A 26287-nucleotide genomic window follows, 5' to 3' on the forward strand; every position below is an offset into this window, starting at 1 on the left:
AAGGGACCTACCCCCTAGAAAAGTCGTTTTAGCTCGGTTGTTATAAATTGAACTTCTCTTGCCTACTGTCAAAGTGAATACAGTTTCATACCTGTTGGAGAGTTTCCCGATTGATGCTCAGTTGTTTGAATTTAGCATAAAAGGAGCTTGTAGTCCGTTTCAAGCCACCATACTATTTCTTATTGCTCCGTGACATAGTTTGTTACATTAGGGGGTAATTTGTATTTTGCTGCTTTGACTTTACTGTGAAGAGGTTTTGTTATGGCCTTAGGCTTAATACTGGGAGTTTCTAACTTTTATTCACTTAAGACCTTGGAGAAGTGACTCATCCGCTTTACAGGAATGTAAAAATCTGATATTGTTGTAATGCAATGCATTGGCAAATTATTATTATTTTTTTTTTTTACGGAATAAAATGTTGAATCAAATATTACTTGAGCACTTATTTTTAGTTATGGCATTATTTAATTAAATGGCTGTGCTCAAATCGTACTTTTTAGTCTGTTACACCCATTCTGACAGGATCTGTATATACTATTTTTGAACAGTTATGAGACCTGTGGTGCAGTGACCCATGTTACAACCAGGAGGCGCTGTATGTGCTCCTCAGGATACTCATGGAGGCGTATTTGTAATGGTGATAATAAAACTGTGTCCGGCATGATTGTAAATGGACGGTATGTGTCGCAGGGGGAGTCAGCGCTCTAAGCCTGAAGTAATGTTGTTGTGGGACCTGTAGTCCCACAAGTATTTGCGTAGTTGTAAATGGAGGCTTGCAGGGTTGGTCAGAGCTGGGCGGGTCTGGCCAACCACACACACCTCCCATCCAGGGGAGGGGTTAGAGGTACATAATGTGGCCATGGTGTGGTCACATGTTTCAGAGTGTTTGGACCTGAATGGTCTGTGTTGCAGGTTCTAAAAGAAGTCAGGTATGTGTTGGAAGTTCCGGTGAGTGGAGACTTCCTGAAGAGCACGTGGAGAGACAGTGGACCTGGATGGTCTGTGTTGGAAGCTCCTGTGAGTGTAGACTTCCTGAATAGCACCTGGTGAGACCATGTGCCTACAGATTCTGGGACAGCATCTGTGTTGGCGAAGCCAGGACTGACAAGGAGTCACCTTGAGGAGCGGAGCTTCTGGAAGGTAACCCCAGACAAGGGGGGGGGTTTAATACATGGCAGAGAAGTTTATCTGCTTCATGAACAGACTGGTGGTCATGTCATGTTCGGGGATGAATGAAATGAATGTTACGTTATCTGGTTTATGCGGAGTTAATAAACCAAATAGACTGATTTATGTGAGAAAACCGCTCCTGCGTGCTTTAATCCCGTGTCAAACGAGTGTCCCTCAATACTCAGTAAGCGCTCTCACAGGCCTTACACATTCTCTTTAAGTGTTTACAGTGATATTGGGGCTACAGTTTATATGTTTGAGCCATATTCATCTTGAATGCTGAAGTTAGACACTCCTGATTTGTGAAGAGGTACATGCCTCTGCCTAAATCTGGATTGTGTGATGAGTGGCGTTTGCCTCCTTGCTCTACACCAGATGTCTCACTCCCGTTCTGCCATAGTTAACAATACAGCTCATCATAAATTAGACGAGCCGTTTCATCCCACTCCTGCTGTGCTCCCATCCCCCCCCCCCAGCTCCATTCACTTTGTCAGAAATGGGCGAAACTGGAGTGAAACATGGTAAAAAATAAAAAATAAAAAAAAATTGGCATGACTTGGAGATGCACCTAAATTTTGCAACTTTTCAAAGCTTTGCTGCCAGAATTCTGATGTGACTGCTTTGATAACTCATGACCTTTGTGTTCTTTTTCAAGCATTTGAGCTTGGCAGCATAAGAATTTGTATTTCCTGCATTGGATTATGTATAAGAAAAGGGTTTTTTCTTCTATAGAGCCTCCACTGACCCCAAGGGGAGTATGAGAATTGTACTTAATCACCCTCTTACCAATCAGGGAGTATACTGTATATGTCCTTTGTCACATTTGGCGAGTTTGAGCTCTGCTTTACCCAGCTCTGCTACAGATGATTGACAGGTCTTTCCTTACTTACACACGAGGGCGAGACCTGTCAATTACCATTAGCTGTGCTTGGAAATTGCGATCATGGTAGAACTGGAGTTGTCTCTCCAGCAATGGTCCCTGGCTGGATCTTTAAAGTAGAAATTGTATTAGAGGGTTCACCCCACGATTGAGCCTACATTCAGTGGTCCCATTGGGGCGTGCTTCCAAATCTCTCCAAAACAGAATTTGGGCATACGTGCGAAGTATAATGATGCAAATAGTCACAGTTGCCTCTATCGTACATAATTTTCTGTCACATAGGCTTCGTTGAGGTCTACTGCAAGACGTAGTCTACTACGTAGGGTCAAACAATATGTAGCCTAGGAAAATACGCCACTCCTGGGATATTCAGGAGTCCTATCCCATAGAATTCAAGTCTAAAAAGAATCCAGCAGTGTATGAAGGACCTAAAGAAATTGTGTATACTTGTCATTCGAATTACAGTATGCACGTGCATACTGTGAACAGGGTGAAAGTGAATCAATGGCCAAGTATGTCTCCTGATCTGAACCCAACTTTCCATCCAGCTTCTAGGCACTAAAGGTACCTTCACACATAACGATATTGTTAACGATATCGTTGCATTTTGTGACGTAGCAACGATATCGTTAATTAAATCGTTATGTGTGACAGCGACCAACGATCAGGCCCCTGCTGGGAGATCGTTGGTCGCTGAACAAAGTCCAGAACTTTATTTCGTCGCTGGATCTCCCGTGGACATCGCTGGATCGGCGTGTGTGACACCGATCCAGCGATGTCTTCACTGGTAACCAGGGTAAACATCGGGTAACTAAGCGCAGGGCCGCGCTTAGTAACCCGATGTTTACCCTGGTTACCATCCTAAAAGTAAAAAAACAAACACTACATACTTACCTACCGCTGTCTGTCCCCCGGCGCTGTGCTCTGCACTCCTCCTGCACTGGCTGTGAGCGTCGGTCAGCCGGAAAGCAGAGCGGTGACGTCACCGCTCTGCTTTCCGGCCGCTGTGCTCACAGCCAGTACAGGAGGAGTGCAGAGAAGCAGAGCGCCGGGGACAGACAGCGGTAGGTAAGTATGTAGTGTTTGTTTTTTTTTACTTTTAGGATGGTAACCAGGGTAAACATCGGGTTACTAAGCGCGGCCCTGCGCTTAGTTACCCGATGTTTACCCTGGTTACCGGCATCGTTGGTCGCTGGAGAGCGGTCTGTGTGACAGCTCTCCAGCGACCAAACAGCGACGCTGCAGCGATCCGGATCGTTGTCGGTATCGCTGCAGCGTCGCTTAATGTGAAGGGGCCTTAAGAGATCCTTCTTGAAGAATGGAAAAAGATAATGTTGCAATATGTCACTAACTTGTTCATTCCATGTCTAGTAGACTTGGTGCTGTCCTTACGTCATCAATGTCATACAAAACAATAGATGTAGTAGTTTTTGATGTGGTGTGTACTCCTTTTTGCATCCACTAATTTGAGAAGTGTTTTTTTTTTTAATGAAAGTTGATTAAAATCTTACTTTTTAAAGGGGTGTACTCAATTATGTTGAGCACTATGTATGCAGGGTAAAAAGTGAGATTAGTCTGTGTTTGAACTTGACCACAAATGGCTTTTTAAATATTAGGAGTAGTGATGAGCGAACGTGCTCTGATAAGGTGTTACCAATTATGCTCGTGTGTTATTAGTGTCTTCAGCTCGAATACTATGTTCGAGACCCCGTGGCTAGGGTTGAGCGACCTTGACTTTTTTAGGGTCGAGCCGGGTTTCGCGAAACCCGACTATCTCAAAAGTCGAGTCGAGTGAAATCGGCCGATTATGGCGAAAAGTCGAGGATCGACCGAAACACGAAACCCAATGCAAAGCCAATGGCAATTATTTTATTTTTTTTTTTCTTCTCTCTCTCTCTCTCTCTCTCCTGAAAAGCTGGTGTTACACAGTGTAAATCGCTACAGCGCACAAGCGACAACATGGCGATGGGCGTCCACGCCCCTAAGACCTATGTCATCACTCTGCCCACGCCCCTTCATTGGCTGAAAAAAATGGCGCCAAGCGCGTCATACGAAACGCGACTTTGGCGCGAAAGTCGCGTACCGCATGGCCGACCCCACACAGGGATCGGGTCGGGTTTCATGAAACCCGACTTTGCCAAAAGTCGGCGACTTTTGAAAATGAACGATCCGTTTCGCTCAACCCTCCCCGTGGCAGCATGTCTCGCGGCCGTTTGACTGCCACAACACATGCGTTGATTTCCTGTTTCAGACAATCCCTGCATGTGTTGTGGCTGTCAAACAGCCACGAGACAAACAGCTGCAGGGACTAAAGCATAGTATTCGAGCTTGCGGCTACTTTCACACGTGCGTCGAGTGACGCTAGGTCACAATGCGTCGTTTTGAAGAAAAAACGCATCCTGCAAAGTTGCCTGCAGGATGCGTTTTTTCTCCACAGACTTTCATTAGCGACGGATTGCCACACGTTGCATCCGTCGTGCTTGCAACGTTTTTTTGTCCGTCGGGTCCGCTTTTTCCGACCGCGCATGCGCGGCCGGAAATCCTCCCCGGACCTTACCCGTTGTGATTTTACTTCACAGCATGCGTCGGTACGTTGGCCCGACGCACTGACTGCGACGGGCCCGTACCGACGCAAGTGTGAAAGTAGCCTTACACAAGAGTGTGCTCAACTCCTCATCTGGGCACGCTTGCTCATCACTAGTTAGGTGAAGTTCCCTCTATTATTATGATGTGTACTTTCCCACTCAACTACTTCTGCATAATTTTAGATAACATTGTGTTTTCTTGCATTATTTCTGACACTGGCAGTTTCCATTTCCCCTTGAGACTAAAAAACTTATTCACACTTCTCTATGAATCTGGCCTAGCAAACCATTAAGTATGCACAGCAAATTAGGATGCTGTCTTTCTAATTTAAATATCAAAGAATATTGTTGAGACCCAGTGGAAAGCGTAAAAATATTTACATGACAGGTATAATTCATGTGCATTCTCTTCTTGTCGGGATGTGAAATTCTGTACTTGGGAACTCTGAAATAGGAAACTTTGACTATACATTGGGATTATTTGTGTTCTTCTATTATGATTTTGTCTCTAAAACGTTTTCTGTACAATTTGTAATTTACTACTCATTCATGATCATTGTATTTGGTAAGTGACAAAAGCATCCAAAGGTTTTGTACCAGTTCAGGACATGCAAACTCCGCAAGTTAATCAGAGCAAACAATGTGAGTGATATGTGGTTCTGTGTTTGAAAAATGTATTTTTTCTCTCACCTACCACAAAATATACTAGCCTGGAGTACTTCCTTTGTTGTTTTATAGTCACTTATTAATATTTCAAAATGTTGCTGACTTGGATGAGCACTTTAAACCCAACATGTGACACCCTTACATCACCCGTTACCCTAGATACCTGTTAACAGGGGCTTTGTGCTCTTTTATAGAGATACTAGATGGTGGCCCGATTCTAACGCATTGGGTATTCTAGAATATGCATGTCCACGTAGTATATTGGTCAGATACGTAGTATATTACGTAGTATATTGCCCAGTCTCGTATTATATTGCCCAGCCACGTAGTATATTGCCCAGCCACGTAGTATATTGCCCAGCCACGTAGTATATTGCCCAGTCACGTAGTATATTGCCCAGCCACGTAGTATATTGCCCAGCGACGTAGTATATTGCCCAGCCATGTAGAATATTGACCAGTGACGTAGTATATTGCCCAGCCACGTAGTATATTGCCCAGTCACGTAGTATATTGCCCAGTCACGTAGTATATTGCCCAGCGACGTAGTATATTGCCCAGTCACGTAGTATATTGCCCAGCGACGTAGTATATTGCCCAGCCATGTAGAATATTGACCAGTGACGTAGTATTTTGCCCAGCCACATAGTATATTGCCCAGCCACGTAGTATATTGCTCAGCGACGTAGTATATTGCCCAGCCACGTAGTATATTGCTCAGCGACGTAGTATATTGCCCAGCGACGTAGTATATTCCCCAGCCACGTAGTATATTGCCCAGCCACGTAGTATATTGCCCAGCCACGTAGTATATTGCCCAGCCATGTAGAATATTGACCAGTGACGTAGTATATTGCCCAGCCATGTAGTATATTACCCAGCGACGTAGTATATTGCCCAGCCACGTAGTATGTTGCCCAGCCACGTAGTATGTTGCCCAGCCACGTAGTATATTGCCCAGTCATGTAGTATATTGCCCAGCCACGTAGTATATTGCCCAGCCACGTAGTATATTGCCCAGTGACGTAGCATACAGCACAGAGCCACATAGTATATTGCCCAGCCACATAGTATTTTGCCTAGCCACGTATGTCACAGGTTAAAAAATAAAAAATAAACATACTCACCTTCCGATCCGAGGGCCCTTTGTAGTTCTAACATACTCACCATACTTGTAGTTCTGTCGCCTGTGCGAGGTACAGGCGGCAGCTTCCGGTCCCAGCCTGCTTGCGCAGGGCCTATGATGATGTCGCGGTCACATGACCGTGACGTCATGGCAGGTCCTGGTCACCGAGACGTGCAGGGCCTGTGATGACGGCGCAGTCACATGACCGTGACGTCACGACAGGTCCTGCTTGCGCAGGCGCGCAGAGCCTGTGATGACGTCGCGGTCACATGACCGTGACGTCACGCCAGGTCCTTCTGCCAGACGATCTGTGCCAACGGAACGTGGCGGTTGTATCGCGAGGAGCGGGAAAGGCAGCGTAGGTGAGTATATAATCATTTTTATTATTTTTAACATTAGATGTTTTTACTATTGGCGCTGCATAGGCCGCGTCAATAGTAAAAAAGTTGGTCACACAGGGTTTATAGCAGCGGTAACGGAGTGCGTTACCCGTGGCATAACGCGGTCCGTTACCACCGGCATTAACCCTGTGTGAGCGGAGGGGTGTATGCGGGCGCCGGGCAGTCAGTGCGGGGAGTAAGGAGCGGCCATTTTCTTTCGGACTGTGCGCGTCGCTGATTGGTCGCGGCAGCCATGACAGGCAGCTGCCGAGACCAATCAGCGAACGAGTAACCGTGACAAAAGGACAGACAGACGGAAGTACCCCTTAGACAATTATATATATAGATCTATGTTTAAGATGGGACATCATACCATGAACCGAAAAAAAGCACTTAAATAAAACGTTTGTCTTTTGTGATCACAGACCAACAGTACATGGTGAAAATACAGCAAGAGCTATGGAAATCAGTAATGCTAATGTGAAGATTTGCTGTTTTTCCTGGATTTGGATATAGGTTTTAACATGCCCAAAAGTAGAAAATAAATATGCAGTACACGTACCTTAGCCATTCTTCACCGTTGCATTTTTTGTGTTTATCAACTATAATGGTCTCCGATGAAAAGAAAACTTTACCATTATGAACTACCCAAAGCCTCACTCGCATGCCTATTTTAATCATACATTCTATTCTTATTCTATATGGATGTCCACGTTACGTTATGACACGTTATAGTCCACATTATGGTCTTTTCACATGTCCATTTTTTCCATACCAATTTGTGACTAGAGATGATTGAAAAATGTTCGTCAATCTCAAATTCGGCATAAACGTTGCACATTTGGATTCTTATTTGGATCCTCAAGCTTTTTTCTTAAAAAAAAAAAAAAAAAAAATGAAAAGTAAAAAAAAATCGTCAAAAGTCATCCACAGTTAGGTAAATGACCGAGTTCACTAGGGGCTTTTTCAGACGTCAATGTTTCTGGTAGCAGCAAGGGTCGCAAAATGTCCTGCACACTCCCTGTGTCGACAGTGTGACACGTACTTTTCCTGGAAATCAGTGATTTTGTTCACACTATTTTTCGGCAGCGGATGCTGAAGTGAAGATGGCTCACATCACTGTCCCCTGCTCGCACTGATATCAGCGGTAGCAGAGGACAATGTTGAGAGTTGTATTCAACGGTTAAGGCCAGGGTCACACTTGCAAGTTCAATGCGAGAAGCTCGTGCGAATCTCTTAAGTCCAAGCACTGCCGCCAGCATTTGGGACCGGAGCGTGCGGCTGCATAGAAGTACATGGAGCCACAAACTCCGTTCCAGAGTGCTGGCGTTAGTGCCGGGACTTGATGCGAGAGACTCGCATTGAACTCGCAAGTGTGACCCCGGCCTAACAGCAAGAGTATTTATCAGCCACCGCCTGTGCTATAAATAAGTAAATTAAAAAGATGACATGGGGTTCCCCTGTATTTTTGATAACCAGCCAGGCTGCAACCCTCAGCTGTCAGCTTCAGCAAGGTTGGTTATCAAGAAGACAGTGATCCCCATACTGTATTTTTTAATTATTTAAATACATTTAATTAAACAAACTGCGTGGGGTCCCCCCATTTTTGACAATTAGCCAAGCAAAAGCTGACAACTGAGGGCTAATATTCTTAGGTTGGTAAGGGGAACTGTTAGTGGTGATCTCACAGAGGTCATTGCAGTTCAGGGGCCCGGTTGGGAACGCAGCCTCCGTGACCATCGGAAACATCGATGTCACCGCTGGTCTCTGACACTGCTCGTAGCAGCTAATTTCTCAGTGGTTGTTAGCATGGACGGTCGCATATTGGCGCTGTCCAGGTAGGAAACAGTTTGTCCCCAGACATGGATTATGATAAGGGATATGGTTGTTTATTATTTTTGTTTTATTACAGGAGACCATGGCTTCAGTGGAATCGGTGATGACTTGAGTATGGTTTAATTTAGATTCATTAAACGAGTCTGTGTCATTCTTTCAATTAAAAGATTTTATTCTATCTGTGTGTTTATTTATAATATAACTATAGGATTAGTAATGGATATTTGTTTTATAGACGTCTCTCCATTACTAAGCAATGGGCTTGATGTCTCCGGACAATACAAAGGTGACATCAAACCCACAAATATGAACCCCACTTGCCACTGCCACAAGGCAAATGGAAAGAGCCGGGCAAAGCGCCAGAAAAGGCACATCTAATCGATGCGCCTTTTCTGGGTGGATGCGGGATGCTATTTTTAGGCTGGTGGGGGTAATATCCATGGCCCCATACCAGCCTGATAACACCGGCTATCAGATTTAGCTTGGTTGGTTGTCAGCATAGGGGGGACTCCACACTGTTTTTTTTTTTGTAATATTTATTTAAATCCCTTAAAAAAACAACCTAGGGACCCCGCTATTCTTGATAACTAGCCTTGCTAATGCTGACAGCTGAGGGTTGCAGCTTGCAGCTGTCAATTGTGCCTGGCTGGTTGTCCAAAATACAGCGGAACCCACGTCAATTTTTTTCTAAATTATTTATAGCCCAATTGATAGGCCAATTAATGCCACTTTTCCTGGTGTCTGTGGTTTATTTTAGGTGTTTTGTCTGCTTTTTGCCCCCCGAAAGTTCTGTCTATGCGTTTTGGTTTTGCCTCCAATTGAAGTCAGTGGGGTTCGGGTATGTTCGTCGAACAGTTTAGCGAACATGTTCAGCGAACATCTGGACATTTGCCGATCTGAACCGAACTGGAAATGATCTGCAAGGAAGAATGGTAGAGGATCCCCAAATCCAGATGTGAAAAACTTGTTGCATCATTCCCAAGAAGACTCATGGCTGTACTAGCTCAAGAGTCCAGGGTTTAAATCTCACCAAGGACAACATCTGCAAGGAGTTTGTATGTTCTCCCTATGTTTGTGTGGGTTTCCTCCCGGGTTCTCCGGTTTCCTCCCACACTCCAAAAACATACTGATCGGGATTTAGAACGTGAGCCCCAATGGGGACAGTGTCAATAATGTCTGTAAAGCGCTGTGGAATTAATGTCGCTATATAAGTGAGTAGAATAAAGAAATAAATGTGTGTGTGTGTATACATGTACACATAATTTTATGCAATTAGCATAATAAATAACTGTGCATTACAGTGTAATACTAAGTAGATGGGATTTTAACAAATAATAATTTCACATTGCTTAAAAATTCCACACAGAAATTAACATGAGTTGTGGATTTTGAAATTCTTTGTGTAGAATTCAGTACAGGCTTCATACTTTGCGACTTGGCAAATATGCGGCAAAATTCAGAGCAAATTCTGCATGTAACAAGCACAGATTTTGTGGTTGGTAGCCTGTAGAAAAATCCACACCAAATATGCAAAATGTGAACCTACCTTTTGAGATCATCTGATAACAAAAATCTTCTGGTAACATGGGTTCTCATGTGCAAGTACATTGATTGTAAGGATACCATGATAAAGAGGATCCAATAAAACAGCCATGCACATTTTTTCACATTGTTGAGGAAATTCAGCTCTACACAGCATAGTGACTCCATGGTTAGCACTGTAGCTTTACCACACTGGAGTCCTAGGTTCAAGTCCCAGCAAGGACAACATCTGCAAAGATTTTGTTTTCTCCGTGTTTGTGTGGGTTTCCTCTGGGTCATCCTGTTTTCACCCACACTCCAAAGTATAATCAAAATACTTCACCACTTCTGTATTTCGGACCCACTCCTGGTCTTGGCTTACAAATCATATAAAATACTGACCAAATACTAAACGTGGCCTAATACATAGGCTCAAAGAATACTTGATGAAGGAGACTTCAAAAATGCCAGGCGCCTCACTTCCAAACACCCCAGATACATTACTTAGTAACATAGTAACATAGTAAGGCCGAAAAAATACATTTGTCCATCCAGTTCAGCCTATATTCCATCATAATAAATCCCCAGATCTGCGTCCTTCTACAAAACCTAATAATTGTATGATACAATATTGTTCTGCTCCAGGAAGACATCCAGGCCTCTCTTGAACCCCTTGACTGAGTTCACCATCACCACCTCCTCAGGCAAGCAATTCCAGATTCTCACCGCCCTAACAGTAAAGAATCCTCTTCTATGTTGGTGGAAAAACCTTCTATCCTCCAGACGCAAAGAATGCCCCCTTGTGCCCGTCACCTTCCTTGGTATAAACAGATCCTCAGCAAGATATTTGTATTGTCCCCTTATATACTTATACATGGTTATTAGATCGCCCCTCAGCCGTCTTTTTTCTAGACTAAATAATCCTAATTTCGCTAATCTATCTGGGTATTGTAGTTCTCCCATCCCCTTTATTAATTTTGTTGCCCTCCTTTGTACTCTCTCTAGTTCCATTATATCCTTCCTGAGCACCGGTGCCCAAAACTGGACACAGTACTCCATGTGCGGTCTAACTAGGGATTTGTACAGAGGCAGTATAATGCTCTCATCATGTGTATCTAGACCTCTTTTAATGCACCCCATGATCCTGTTTGCCTTGGCAGCTGCTGCCTGGCACTGGCTGCTCCAGGTAAGTTTATCATTAACTAGGATCCCCAAGTCCTTCTCCCTGTCAGATTTACCCAGTGGTTTCCCATTCAGTGTGTAATGGTGATATTGATTCCTTCTTCCCATGTGTATAACCTTACATTTATCATTGTTAAACCTCATCTGCCACCTGTCAGCCCAAGTTTCCAACTTATCCAGATCCATCTGTAGCAGAATACGATCTTCTCTTGTATTAACTGCTTTGCATAGTTTTGTATCATCTGCAAATATCGATATTTTACTGTGTAAACCTTCTACCAGATCATTAATGAATATGTTGAAGAGAACAGGTCCCAATGCCGACCCCTGCGGTACCCCACTGGTCACAGCGACCCAGTTAGAGACCATACCATTTATAACCACCCTTTGCTTTCTATCACTAAGCCAGTTACTAACCCATTTACACACATTTTCCCCCAGACCAAGCATTCTCATTTTGTGTACCAACCTCTTGTGCGGCACGGTATCAAACGCTTTGGAAAAATCGAGATATACCACGTCCAATGACTCACCGTGGTCCAGCCTATAGCTTACCTCTTCATAAAAACTGATTAGATTGGTTTGACAGGAGCAATTTCTCATAAACCCATGCTGATATGGAGTTAAACAGTTATTCTCATTGAGATAATCCAGGATAACATCCCTCAGAAACCCTTCAGATATTTTACCAACAATAGAGGTTAGACTTACTGGCCTATAATTTCCAGTAGTCATGTTGCTGTTGGGTGCTGCCTCTATAACATGTTTCTCTGATCGCCCATGACGGCACCACGGAGAGAGGGGATCCGCCCACCAAGGACAGGAAACCTACGGATAAAAAGGCGGTACCACTCTCCTGCATCAGTTGGTTTCCTGTCCTTGATGGGAGACCTACGGACTTACCAGTCGTCGTTGGAATTCCGGGGCCAACCAGTCCGATTCAGGCAGCTGGGGTCCCTCTGCCTCGGCTAGGGTGGTGACCCGAAGCGCCACCGCTGGGAGCCAGTGGGCCGACAGGGTGTGCGGGGGAGGTGACAAGGAGTTCGCGGTCACCTCCCCAGGTAAGATGCAGCAGCGGCAACATCCAGGGGGGTCCCTCTGTGGTTGCGGGAGGTGCAGCGCGACCCTCCCTAAAACAAGCATAAGTCTGCACGCTGCACCGCCATCGGGCGTGCAGAGTAACGCGCTACAGGGACTACATAGGACCGGGGGCGCCGGTCAGCAGCGCCATATCTGCTTCCCGGGCGCCATCTTGAAAGTTCGGCGCATGCCCGGGATCTAGGCTGGTCTCGCGGAGGCGCCGATGTGCTCGTGCGCCGGTATGCGCAGGCGCTGGCGGGGCTTCCGGCCGGGTGCTTGGGCGCTTCATGCAGGCGCCGGCGAGTCTTCCGGCCGGGCGCCTGGTGCGCTCTGCGGGATGGCCGCTAGAGCGGTGTATGACAGAGTTACTGCGCAGGCGCCGGCATTTGGCGCTCCTCTATGGGAGCGGTCGCTACTGCGCAGGTGCGGGGAGCGGCGGGAGGGTTCAAATAGTAGAATCATATCCTCCCAGTGGCTCTGCAGTAATAAGCAGGAGCCTCAAGAGAATAGGAGCGCCAGCTCAGCCAAGTCTCGAGGCAGCATCCGCAGACCAGCAGCAGTATGAGCGACCCGGCATCACCTTTGCCCGAATCACCTCCACTTGTAGCATCGCCACAGCAGCAGCAGCAAAAAAGGCGACAGCAGAAAGGGCACCAGGACACCAGCAAAGAACGCCAAAGGTCTCAACACAGTAAGGAGTCCAGTACGGCGTCGGGGAGAAAGCCAGAGGCAGAGAACCCCCAACCGGTATTTATGGGTCCTGGAGGTGGTAAGTGGATCTTCGTGAATGTCAGAGACAGTAAGAGTGTTATTTGTCTCTTTTAGGGGAGGAAAAGCGTAGCTAAACTAAGCACAAAAGTTGCGCCATCTGTAGAGAGGATCTTCCACCTACATGGGATAAGAGACTATGCAATACTTGCATTCAGCAGACTGTATCTGAAAACCTTCCAGGGTTTGCAACAGATCTTAAAAGCCTAATTAAAGAGCAAGTGGAGGACACCTTTAGGTCACTAAAAAGTGGGAAAAAAAGGAGAAAGACCAAACACAGGTCCCCATCTCCAGTCTCAAAATCCGAAAGTGATAGTGAGAGTTCAATGTCCTCCGTCTCCTCCGACTCATCTGCATCATCTACTTCTTCCTCAGGGGGACATAACGGTTTCCATCTAGAGGATACTGATGGCCTCATAAAGGCGGTGAGAAGTACCATGGGGTTGGTAGACTCCCATCCTAAAAAAACAGTACAAGACATCATGTTTGGGGGCCTAGAACAGAAAAAGAGAAGAGCTTTTCCGCTTAACAAAGCAATCGCAGCCTTGATTAAGAAGGAATGGATGAAGCCCATGAGGAAGACTCTCTTAACGCCAAAAAGGAAATACCCCTTTGAGGAGGAATCGTGCTCCTTTTGGGAGAAGGCCCCCAAATTAGATGTAGCAATTGCTAAAGCCTCAAAGAAATTCGCCCTCCCGTTTGTGGACATGGGGGTTCTAAAAGACCCCATGGACAAGAAGGCAGATGCCTTTCTCAAGGGTTCCTGGGAGGCAGCAGGAGGAGGCCTGAAGCCGGCAGTTGCAGCAGCATGTACTTCACGCTCGCTGATGATCTGGCTGAACCAACTAGAGGGTCAATTAAAGGGGAAAACTTCCCGGGACTCAATTCTGAACACATTACCCGTAATGAGAGGGGCCGCGGCTTTCCTAGCTGACGCCTCGGCCGACTCCATCAGGCTATCCGCCAGAGCAGCAGTGTTTGCTAATGCGGCCAGGCGCGCCCTCTGGCTTAAGAATTGGCCAGGTGACCAGCAGACGAAAACAAAACTGTGTACCATCCCTTGTGAAGGAGAGTTTCTGTTCGGGTCGACTCTAGATGACATCCTGGAAAAAGCAGGGGACAAGAAAAAGTCCTTCCCCTCTCTGGGTCTCCCCTCTTATAGGAAGCCCTTTCGGAACAAGAGGTTTTTCCGTAAGAACCCAGGGAGAGGCCAGGGGAAGTGGGAAGATAAGAAGAACAAGAATAAAGGATTTATCTTCAACAAAAACCTCAATGACAGCAAGAAACCTCCACAATGAAGGTTAGCCCCAGGTGGGAGGGAGATTATCTCTTTCTCCCAGCCTGGGAAAAGATTACCTCCAGTCAATGGATCTTAAACATCATAAAATCAGGACTGAGATTAACATTCAAGAGGTACCCTCGTCCCTCTTTCAAGATAACATCTACAAGATCCTCTGCAGAAGAGCAGTTAACACTAGAGAACGAAATTGTGGGGTTAGTAAAAAAAGGAGTACTCCTGGAAGTTCCCCCTCAAGAAAGAGGGCAAGGGTACTATTCCCCTCTATTCCTGAGAAAGAAACCAGATGGTTCCTTCAGGACTATTATCAATTTGAGGAACCTAAACAATTACCTAGAGGTTCAGGCATTCAAGATGGAAACGATAAAATCATCAATCAAAATGCTGTTTCCTCAATGCTTCATGGTGGTCCTGGACCTGAAGGACGCATATTATCACGTCCCAATACACAAGGATCATCAAAGATTCCTCAGAATGGCAATCCACATCAAGGGAGTCCTAAGCCACTTCCAGTTCACAGCCCTACCATTTGGCCTAGCAATAGCCCCGAGGGTTTTTACAAAGCTGGTCGCGGAGGTAATGGCTCACCTCAGGGAAGAAAACACCCTGATCGTACCATATCTGGACGATTTTCTGGTGATAGGCTCCTCCCCGCAACATTGCAAGAATCAACTAGATTTAGTGATTCATTCTCTAAAAGACCTGGGCTGGCTAATAAACCTAGAGAAATCCAGATTGGTGCCTTCTCAGGTTCAGGAGTACCTAGGTCTCACTCTAGACTCCAGGAAAATGGAATGCCGGCTCCCAGAGAGCAAAATACAAAAGATAATGAGCTTAGCGTCAAGAGTACAATCTCTCCCCTCTATAACTCTCCGTCAGGGCATGTCCCTGTTAGGCTCTATGACCTCTTGCATCCCTGCGGCGGTCCAGTGGGCCCAACTACATTCAAGAGATCTCCAATGGCAGCTACTATCAGAGCAAATCCTCCTAGGAGAGCATTTAGACGGGCGGTTAACATTATCTCCTCGCACCAATCACTCTCTGATTTGGTGGACGTTGCAGGAAAATCTTTCCCAGGGAGTCCCATGGGTAATCCCGATATCAAAGGTCCTAACCACGGACGCAAGCCCCTCAGGGTGGGGGGCTCATCTGGGCGACTTGGTAGCTCAGGGCATTTGGTCTCCTTCCCTTGCAAACAATTCCTCCAATATGAAGGAACTCCTGGCAGTAAAATTTGCACTTCAGGAATTCTCAGGAGTCCTTCAATCTCACCATGTAAGGGTGATGTCGGACAATCGGGTGGTAGTGTCTTACATAAACCATCAGGGGGGTACCCGTTCCAAAAGCCTAATGGAAGTGGCCAACTCGATCCTTCAATTAGCCGAGAACAACCTTCTATCCCTGACAAGCCTACACATAAAGGGGGTAGACAATTACAAGGCAGACTTCCTCAGTCGATCCAGCCTAAAACAGGGGGAATGGGAACTAAATCCAGAGGTATTTACCCAGATCACGCAAAAATGGGGTGTTCCCAAAATAGATCTCTTCGCAAGCCATTTAAACAAAAAAGTAGCCTCCTTTTGCTCCCTATGTCCCCTGGGGAACCCAGTAGCTGTGGACGCGTTCCTGATTCCTTGGGGTCACCATCTGGTCTATGCCTTTCCTCCCCTCATTCTGATTCCAGCAGTGCTGAGGAAGATTCGGGAGGACGGGGCGCTGGTCACCTTAATTGCCCCGTTCTGGCCGAAGAGACCTTGGTTCTCATGGATGAGGAAGATGTCAATATCCGACCCTTGGGTATTACCAGACCTCCAGGATCTGTTGTCACAGGGCCCAATCTGTCATCCACGAGTCAAGAACTTGCACTTGACAGCCTGGCTCTTGAGAGGAAAATATTAGAAAGCAGAGGGTTCTCTTTGGGGTTAATCTCAACTCTGTTAAAAAGTAGGAAGCCGGTTACAACAAAACAGTACGGCAAAATATGGAAAAAGTTTCTGTCCTTTTCAGGTGCAAAAATAGGGAAAGAGATTCCCATTAATTCCATATTAGAGTTCCTACAAAACGGGTTGGATATGGGTTTAGCCACCAGTACCCTAAAAGTTCACGTGGCAGCATTAGGAGCCCTATTTAATTTTGACCTAGCTTCAAATAGGTGGGTCTCTAGATTCATTAGGGCAGCAGGAAGATCGAGGCCTCTGCCAGTAAAAGTGGTTCCTCAATGGGACTTAAACTTGGTCCTTAAAGCCCTGACCAGTCCTCCATTCGAACCATTACATGAATCTACAATAAAAACGCTATCTCTCAAAACAGCTCTATTAGTCGCCCTCACTTCTGCCCGTAGGGTCAGCGACTTACAGGCTCTTTCAGCCAACCCTCCTCACACACAATTTCTAGAGGACAGGGTTGTTCTAAAAACAGACCCAGCATATCTCCCGAAAGTGGCTTCAAAATTTCACAGGTCTCAAGAGATATCTCTCCCCTCCTTCTGCCCTAACCCTAAGAACAAGGAGGAACAAACACTACATACACTAGATGTAAGAAGATGTCTCTTACACTACCTAGAAGTCACTAGAGAGAGTAGGGAGGATTCCTCTCTGTTTGTGTGTTTCCAGGGTCCCCGGAAGGGGAAAAAAGCATCTAAAGCCACCATAGCAAGATGGATCACAGACGCCATCAGTCTATCATATTCAGCAAGTGGGATGTCCGTTCCCGGGGAGGTTAAGGCTCACTCAACGAGGGCAATAGCAACTTCCTGGGCGGAGAAGGCCGGAGCTTCCATAGACCAGATATGTAGAGCTGCTACCTGGTCCTCACCATCCACATTCTATAGGCACTATAGATTGGACCTAATCTCCTCTTCAGACCTTACTTTTGGTAAAAGGGTTCTGGAGGCGGTGGTCCCCCCCTGAATGTACTATCTATGCAATTCTCTCCGTGGTGCCGTCATGGGCGATCAGAGAAAAATATAGTTCTTACCGATAACGGTATTTCTCTGAGCCCATGACGGCACCCGTACATTCCCTCCCTTCACTTATGGGTGCACACATTGAAATAGTGCCATAGTCCATTTATAGTTTAAAGTCACGCGGTATCTTGTTATGCTAAACAGTTAAAATTTTACAAATGTCTTAGTAGTCTCCCATCGTTATCTATGTAAACAACTGATGCAGGAGAGTGGTACCGCCTTTTTATCCGTAGGTTTCCTGTCCTTGGTGGGCGGATCCCCTCTCTCCGTGGTGCCGTCATGGGCTCAGAGAAATACTGTTATCGGTAAGAACTATATTTTTTGTGCTTGCAATTCTTTATGTAGTATAGAAGAAATGTTACAGATAACTTGCTCCATTGTAGCATGATAAAGCTAAAGTGCAGACATATTGGAAAGTCTTGCTTTTTTCCATCTGGGTCATCAGATGCATCAGAGCCAGCCATACCTTATTTTTACAACTTGTCGGTTTTAAATGTTTAGCATGTGCAAATCCATCCCATGTCCCAAATCCTAGATTATAAGCCAGATGGTATTTCTGATACTCAGCATAATTTAGTGGAATCCTTCTATTTCTCGGAAGAGTTTTATCATGTAATTGCTATTGGCTCTGTACACAGTGACTTTTTGAATGAAATGCAGAAGTTTCAGTAAATGTTCATAAGGAAAATATTGAAAGCTAATCAAACCGGCAGCTAAATATTGCAAACATTGCAGCACTGTCATTTCTTACTGTTGTAGAAAATAAAATGCTGTCGCCAACAGATCATTTTTTTTTGTTGATTCTTTAGAACACTTCCAATACAAATCAGCATTTTTCTTGCTGTTATGCCGTTAAATCTAATGAAGGTATTTTTTATGTACTGAATAAAAGGAATATTCAGTCCCAAATTACTACAGAATAAAATGAAAATAGAGCTTGTGTTTTACCAGGAGGCTGAATGGTAGCATTTAGAAATGGTTCATCTTTGACTCATGTTACTGGCCTGAACTTTGGAAGATGGTTAATTGTCAACATATATGGCTTTTCTTTCACTTGGCCTACCTTGTTTTTTTTTTTCTTTGTGAATTAGTTCAGAGAAAATTAAAGCATGCCATCATTTTATTATAATGGTATTAAAAAATGTACAAAATGTGCATGTGCAGTACCTTTTGTAGTGCCCTTTTCTTCATAGTTAAACTGTGCTGCAGACCTCTTTCCTTCTAAGCTGACGCAGTCTTAACTTTCCTCTTCTCCCCATGGAGACTGCAAGTGAAATGAGCTAGTAAATTACAGCTCGTAGGTGAAAAATTTGAAATTTACACAGTAGTTGTCTCTAAATGCATATCCCTAATGGATTTGTCCTGGACTTTAAATCTATGGCCTCTCCACAGGATAGGCCATCAATATCAGATCAGTGCGGGTGTGACACCTGTAAACACGTTCCTCCCCCAAAGAACAGCTGTTCTTAGGGTCGGCGATGACTAGAAATACGGGGTACTCCAGATCCTTCCCTAAGTTGGGTGCATTTTCCTACATTTTATTGGTCCAGCGAAACCAGGGACAGATTTATATTGTGACAAAGGTAATGTAGTGATTTAAATAGTGGTCTGCCATTCAGACCTTAAGCTATTAGCAACCTAATGCATTCATGAATCATTACAAGGATGGCCAACTGATGTTAATGTGAACTTTATAAGTCTTCATTTCTGCTGAGGTGGCATTGCAGGAGAACTTAATGCTGGTTATCGACTTCCCCTACAGATTATAGCTAACATCTGGGAATGCGAACAGTGGGACAACCGTTATCACCTTTTACCTGGTTAGATTGCGTAATACAAAATAACTGTTTAAAATGGATAAATGCTTAAAGAGGATCTTTCAACAGTCAAAGTGGCCAGTTATTGCTCTTATTTTATTCTTCCTGCTCTCCTGAGTATTCAGTTTTTTGTTAATTTTAATACACCATACGATTCCAGAGATATGGGACTGTTGATTAGTGCTAATTTTCATGGTATTTACAAATAGAACGTTGCTCACAGGGTAATAATGTAGGGCAACCTAAAGACATGCCCAAGAGGATCCTGTAAGCCAGTGTTCCCCAACTCCGGTCCTCAAGAGTGACCAACAGGTCATGTTTTCAGGATTTCCTTAGTATTGCACAGGTGATAATTGCATCACCTGAACAGGCAAGCATTCAGTCACCTGTGCAATACAAAGGAAATTCTGAAAACATGACCTGTTGGTGGCTCTTGAGGAGCGGACTTGGGGAACACTGCTGTAAGCCATGCCCTCTTGTAAAGACAATAAAAATTATACATAATAAAAAGGTCTATACCTCTGGAACTGCCAACATTTTACTAGGTCCTCTTAAAAGCAAACCTGTCGGCAGAATTTTGCCAAGTAAACTGCAGGCATTGTCAGCCTGGCAGTGTTAAACTGATTAAAATGATACCTGGAGTGAAGAATTCAGAATTGTGATTCTTGTGTAATCAGTGTTAGAAGGTTTCAGTTAATGAGATGCCCATGCTCCGGAGCTGGACTGTAGGCAGTCTTATCTTCCTGCTCTAGGCCAGAGAAACCAAGGAAAGAGCTGCCCACATGCCGCCCCAAAGCACAAACCCTCTTATCTGTATGATGATGAACATGTTGGTGGTTTGGGTCGGCCTGTGGGCAGGTTTTTTCTCAGTTTCTCTGGCTTAGAGCAGAAAAATAAGACTCTAACTACAGTCCCACACCGCAGCACGGGCACATCATTAACTGAAAACTTCTAACACTAATTATGCAAAAACCACAAGACTGATTTGTTCACCCCAGGTATCCTTGTAATAATAAATAATCTTTATTTTTATATAGTGCTAACATATTTCGCAGCACTTTACATTTTGTACACATTATCATTGCTGTCCCCAATGGGGCTCACAATCTAAATTTCCTATCAGTATGTCTTTGGAATGTGGGAGGAAACTGCAGAGCCCAGAGGAAACCCACGCAAACACGGGGAGAACATAATAAAACTCCTTGCAGATGTTGTCCTTGGTGGGATTTGAACCCAGGACGCCAGCACTGCAAGGCTGCAGTGCTGACCACTTAGCCACCATGTTGCCTTTGGTTGAAGAGCTCTTTCACACGTCTGTGTCTCCGGATCGTATGGTGACAGTTTTCACACGTACCGGAGACAATGACACAGGTAGACCCATTCAAGTTAATAGGTCTGGAGACATGTCAATGTGTTTCCACGGACCGAGTGTCCGTGGGCACAACACGCTGACATGTCAATTTTTTAGCGTCCGAATGGGCTGAAAAACGTCCCTCATACGTGCACATGGGGGAACACACATGGATGTCATCCATGTGACACGCACCGACACCAGGGAAGAAGCGCTACAGTAAGCGCTGTTCCCCGGCATCGGGTGCTGAAGACTATCTCATCACACTCTCCTGCTCTGCCGGGGGAGAATGATGCGTTGTATTCAAGTGATAACAATGACAGCATGCGGCGGCTGATGGGACTATTACTCCCATCAGCCTACACCTGCTGCCGGTAATAACGGTGGCAGCTGGCAGCAGCTGATGTGAGTATTCATCACCCGCTGCCTGTGCTATAAATATATATTTTTTTTTTAATCCGGCATGGGTTCCACTCTATTTTCTATAACCAGCCAGGCAAAACTCATAGCAGGGGGCTGCAACCCTCAGCTATAATCTTCAGCAAAGCTAGTTATCAAGAATAGAGGGGTCCCCATGCTGTTTTTTTTAACTTCAGTTACTAATTTTTGACAACCAGCCATGCTAAAGTTGATAGCTTGGGGCTGGTATTCTTGATATAGGCCCCCAGCCTAAAAATAGCAGCCCGTAGCTGCCCAGAAAAGGCACATCTATTAGATGCGCCAATTCTGGCACTTTGCCCTGCTCTTCCCACTTGCCTTGTAGTGGTGGCAAGTGGGGTTGATGTCAATTTTGTATTATCATGTGACATCAAGCCCACAGCTTAGTAATGGAGAGGAGTCTATAATACACCTATCCACTGCTAATCTTATAGTTACATGCTAAATAAAGACACATCCAGAATAAAGTCTTTTATTAGAAATAAAGCAAAACATTTTTCCATTTTTATTTAAAAATATTAAACACAGTTGTACTCAACTAATTCCATTGAAGCCCCCGTCTTCTGTAATAAAACAAAAATAAAAAACAATATCCCTCACCTCTCTGTTGTTCTGTACCACACCGTAATCCATGTCTGGGGATAAATGGTTTTCAACCTGGACGTAGCCAAGATGCGATCGTCCTGGCTGAGAACCACTGGTGAATGAGCTGCTGTGAGCAGCATCATTGACCAGCAGTGAGATGATGAGCCTTTTCTGAGCAGTTGCGGGCTCCTATTTTTAGTCTTGAGGGGCCTATATCAATGGCACCATACCAGTCTGATAATACCAGCCTCCAGCTGTGAGCTTTGGCAAGTGTGGTTGTCAAAAATGGGGGAACCCCAGGCTGTTTTTTCAAATCATTAACTTATATTTAAAAAAAACAGTAGGGGCCTCTCTATTCTTGATAACTAGCCTTGCTGAAGCTGGCAGCTGAGAGTTGCTTCCCCCAGCTGTGAGTTTTGCCTCACCGGTTGTTGAAAATAGAGGGGGACCCACGCTTTTTTTTAAATTATTTATAGCGCAGGCAGTGGATGATGAATACTCCCATCAGCTGCTGCCTGCTGTCATCGTTATTAGCGGCAGCAGGGAGTAATAGTCCCATCAACCGGTGCCTGCTATCACTGTTATCACTTGCATGCAACTCTTATCGTTCTTCCCTGCTCGTGCCGATTGCAAGCAGAGCAGGGGAGAATGATGAGAGCCGTTTTCAGCACCCGGTGACAGGGAACAGCGCTTACTGTAGAGCTTCTTTCTTGGCGCCTGTTCGTGTGGTACTGATGCGGTACACGGTTGCCACACGTGTGCCGCAAGTATTACACACATGCACACTGTCATCTCCGGTACCTTTTTTTTCCGATACAGGAAATATCAGGACATGTGAAACAGGCCTAGCACTGCCAACCTCACAATGCCTGTAGGTTACTTATAATCCTGTTGACAAGCTTGCTTTAAATGCCTTCTACGTTTCTAATGGCAAATATACTAGAATAACTTGAAAACAACAGTTTATTGCTAAATAAGCAAATGTCTAAAATATGTCTAATAAACAGCCGGTTGTGGAGAATGAATATAAATGATAAACTGATGTGTGCATATCGTATTTGCACTGTTGTGTTGTGCTGTATTCATATTAAACCTTTTTTTCTTGTCTTCAACAGAAATGTGTTTTCTGCAGACAAAGAGTTAAGAATTCTCTTGGAGCTTGTATCCAGTGTTCCTATGGGCGCTGTCCCACATCCTTCCATGTGACCTGTGCTCATGCTGCGGGGGTAGTCATGGAGCCTGATGACTGGCCCTTTGTAGTGTACATCACATGCTTCAGGCACATGATCAATCAGAACATGGTGAGAACTGATTTTCTGAATGTTTCTCATTACATTGATTTGAAATCTTCCAGAGCATGGTCACAGCATTGCAGAATGAGGAGTTCTCTTCATGTGTTACTAAATTTGTCACTTCTGTTAGTTATATGTCTCACGTGGAGGCAACCTGGAGGCACTTCTTAGAACATGAGCTGTATAAAATAATCTTTTTACGTTGAATACTTTAAAATGTTCAGCTGATAATATTGCAGTAGGAGATTGTAGCCTGAAGTTAGCCTTCAAGTGAATGAATTCCGAGGAGCAATAATCTCAGGGGAATACCATTGACGTCTTGGCTCACCGTTTAATTAAATAGTAGTTTTAAACAGATTTGTTTAGTTTCATCAATATGATTCTTTGTATAACACATGTAGGCTTTCACCTTATTATAGCTCTTTGAGGGTCAGATTTGTTAATTCAGACAAGCTTGATGGCAGAGTTTGAGTATATTGTATTCCTGGCCAGCTCCAGCAATCACATTTCTTATCAATCAAGTCAGGTATATCTACTATTACAATTTAAATTGTATCCTTCCATTACTCATTTCTAAACCAAACATATCCCAATATGTGTCGCACAAGATGTTAACATAAAGTAAAATATATACAGTCAGTGAAAGCCTTAATGGATACCATCTGCCATGTTGGGTGTTGGCAGATCAGTATCAGCGCTTCTATTCAGGCATGAGACCGAATTGTCCTTGAAACTGGGGCTTATATGCCTGACCCAGTTGCAGGGGAAAATAGGCTAAAAATGTATTTAAATGTTAAAATGCCTCCCAAAGGTCTTTTATTACCTTATATGGGGCACAATATGTGTAATAAATTTAAAAAAGGAGCAGACTTTAAAATATTTAAGGCTATAAAAAAATGTATATAATCTTTACAATTTTTAAAACCTCATGTACAAAAAAAGCAGAAATATGAAAATGGCCCAGGCTGGAACACTAGAAGACTAAAAATACATGAATATAAGCTTGCTGGCTTTTTCTTAGTTTTTTTTTTTTTTTGTGAGTGGGAATATAATGGATTGTTGATTTGAGTTTAAAAATACCCTTCAACACCCATAGACTCTGTTTTGACACCTTAACACTTCATGATGACGATATCCATCATGTCCGGTGTAAGGGACTTGGTTGGAGTGGGCTCAGAAGCAGAGCTACCTCCGCAGAAGGTAGATGCCGGTTATAACATATAGCCGGTACCTGCCTGCAATAGCATCAGTTGGTGTGCCTACTGATCGCTGCTATTAACCTCTTAAATGCCGCTTTCAATTACTGACAGTGGCATTTAAGCATCGCTATCTAGCCCGGACATTATTTCAGGCGGCCTTCGGCCTCCCTGTGACGTGACTGCAGGGAACCGATGAGTTGCTATGACAGCCAGGGGTCCACTGAAGGCCCCCCATGCTGGTAATGTGTTCACTTCTGTGACGTCCAGCCCGTGGCTGTGCCTTATAGAACGCTATACACAGAAATACTGTGGTATTGCTTATATAGTAGATCAGATGATTGTAGGTTCAAGTTCCCTAAAGGAACTAGCAAATAAAGGAAAAAGTAAAGAAAAAAAAGTTTTTAAAATTATATGAAAACTCAAATCTCCTCCCTTCTCCCCAGTTAATAAAGAAATATAAAAATAAAATTTAAAATATTTGACATCAACAAGTCTGATCTTTGAAAATATAAAACTAATTAACCCAATCTGCAAAAATGGTAGAGATAAATAATCAAAATGCCAGAATTGCGGATTTTATGGTTGCTTTTATGCCACCAAAAGCTTCATTAAGAAGTAATCAAAGCATCATATCTATCACAAAATAGTATGAATAAGTAAATCAGGTCAGCAAACAAAAAAAACAAGCCCTCACACAGCTCCATTGACCGACACATACAAAATGTTACGGGTTTTGGAAAATGTCTTTTCAAGCTAATTATTTTTACTTAAATTAAAAAAAAAAGTTGCAAGTTTTGCTATCACTGTAACCATGCTGACCTGGCCAATCATTTTTCTAGGCAATGTTTACTGCAGAATAAATGGCAAAAAAAGAAAACTTAAGAGGCCTGGATGTCTTCCTGGAGCAGAACAATATTGTATCATACAATTATTAGGTTCTGTAGAAGGACGTAGATCTGGGGATTTATTATGATGGAATATAGGCTGAACTGGATGGACAAATGTCTTTTTTCGGCTTACTAACTATGTTACTAAATAATTATTGAATTACATTTTTTTCTGCAGTTTATAATAATAATAAAAATAATAATTTTTATTCATATAGCGCCAACATTTTCCGCAGCACTTTACAATTAAGCGGCAGGAGTTCTAAACAGGGCTAGTCTCCACCCTGTTGAAAAGTAGGAAACAGATTACATCAAGGATCTATGGTAGAACATGGATTTTTTTTAAGGCAGCCCTTAGGTGATGAGGCCCTGGTTGGGTCCATTCTAAAGTTTCTGCAGTCGTGGTTGGAACTAGGGTTTGCAAATAACACTCTCAAGGTGCAGGTATCGGCCCTGCGTGCCTTGTATAATTGCTACTCAGCAGCAAATAAATTGGTGTCTCGGTTTATAAGTTTCTGTAGTAAATCCAGATCGGTTATAGTCCCAAAAATCCCTCCATGGGACCTGGACCTGAATCTAGTTTGAGGCATTAACTAGATACCTATTAGACCTTACAGGATTTATCTGTGAAGTTCCTCTGTTTTTCTAGTGGCCCTAACATCAGCCTGCAGGGTGAGCGATATACTGGCCCTGTCCATATGTCCCCCCCTACACACAGGTGTATGACGACAGAGTTGTTCTAAGGCCAGACCAGGCATATCTCCCCAAAGTGGTTCTTAAATTCCATAGGAGCCAAGAGGTTACTTTGCCCTCCTTTTGTAATAACCCTAAAAATCTAGGTCTAGGAAAAAGTCCATACCTTAGATGTGAGGAGGTCAATGTTAGAGGATATATTCATGACCAGTCAGTGGAGAAAGGACCAGTCCCTATTTGTAGCCTTTCAGGGTTGCAGAAAGGCCTATGGGGGTATCTGAGTACCATTGCCAGATGGATCAGGGAGGCCATTAGTTTATCTTACGCTATGAGTGGTTCTCCGGTTCTTGAAGGCATCAAGGCTCACTCCACCAGAGCTGTGGCTACTTCCTGGGCAGAAAAGGCAGAGGTATCAATTAATCAGATCTGTAAGGCTGCTACCTGGCCCTTACCATTTACTTTCTTTAAGCACTACAGACTGAATCTATCCTCCTTTGCTGACTTCACCTTTGATAGAAGGGTACTTCAAGCGGTGGTCCCTCCCTAAGGTGTTTAAATTCTCCAAAAAT

At 44.2% G+C, this 26287-nt stretch overlaps 1 protein-coding gene across 1 annotated transcript in view; it reads left to right on the plus strand.

Moving 5' to 3' along the window:
- Nucleotides 1-26287, plus strand: part of KDM4C (lysine demethylase 4C) — a 606931-nt gene that overhangs the window by 523856 nt on the left and 56788 nt on the right. The window contains exon 18 of the mRNA XM_069764494.1: nucleotides 22763-22948. Within this exon, the coding sequence (XP_069620595.1) occupies nucleotides 22763-22948 (186 nt within the window). The remainder of the gene's footprint in view (nucleotides 1-22762; nucleotides 22949-26287) is intronic.

This window comes from Ranitomeya imitator, chromosome 1 (assembly GCF_032444005.1).
Source record: "Ranitomeya imitator isolate aRanImi1 chromosome 1, aRanImi1.pri, whole genome shotgun sequence".
In the NCBI taxonomy this organism is placed as follows: Eukaryota; Metazoa; Chordata; class Amphibia; order Anura; family Dendrobatidae; genus Ranitomeya; species Ranitomeya imitator.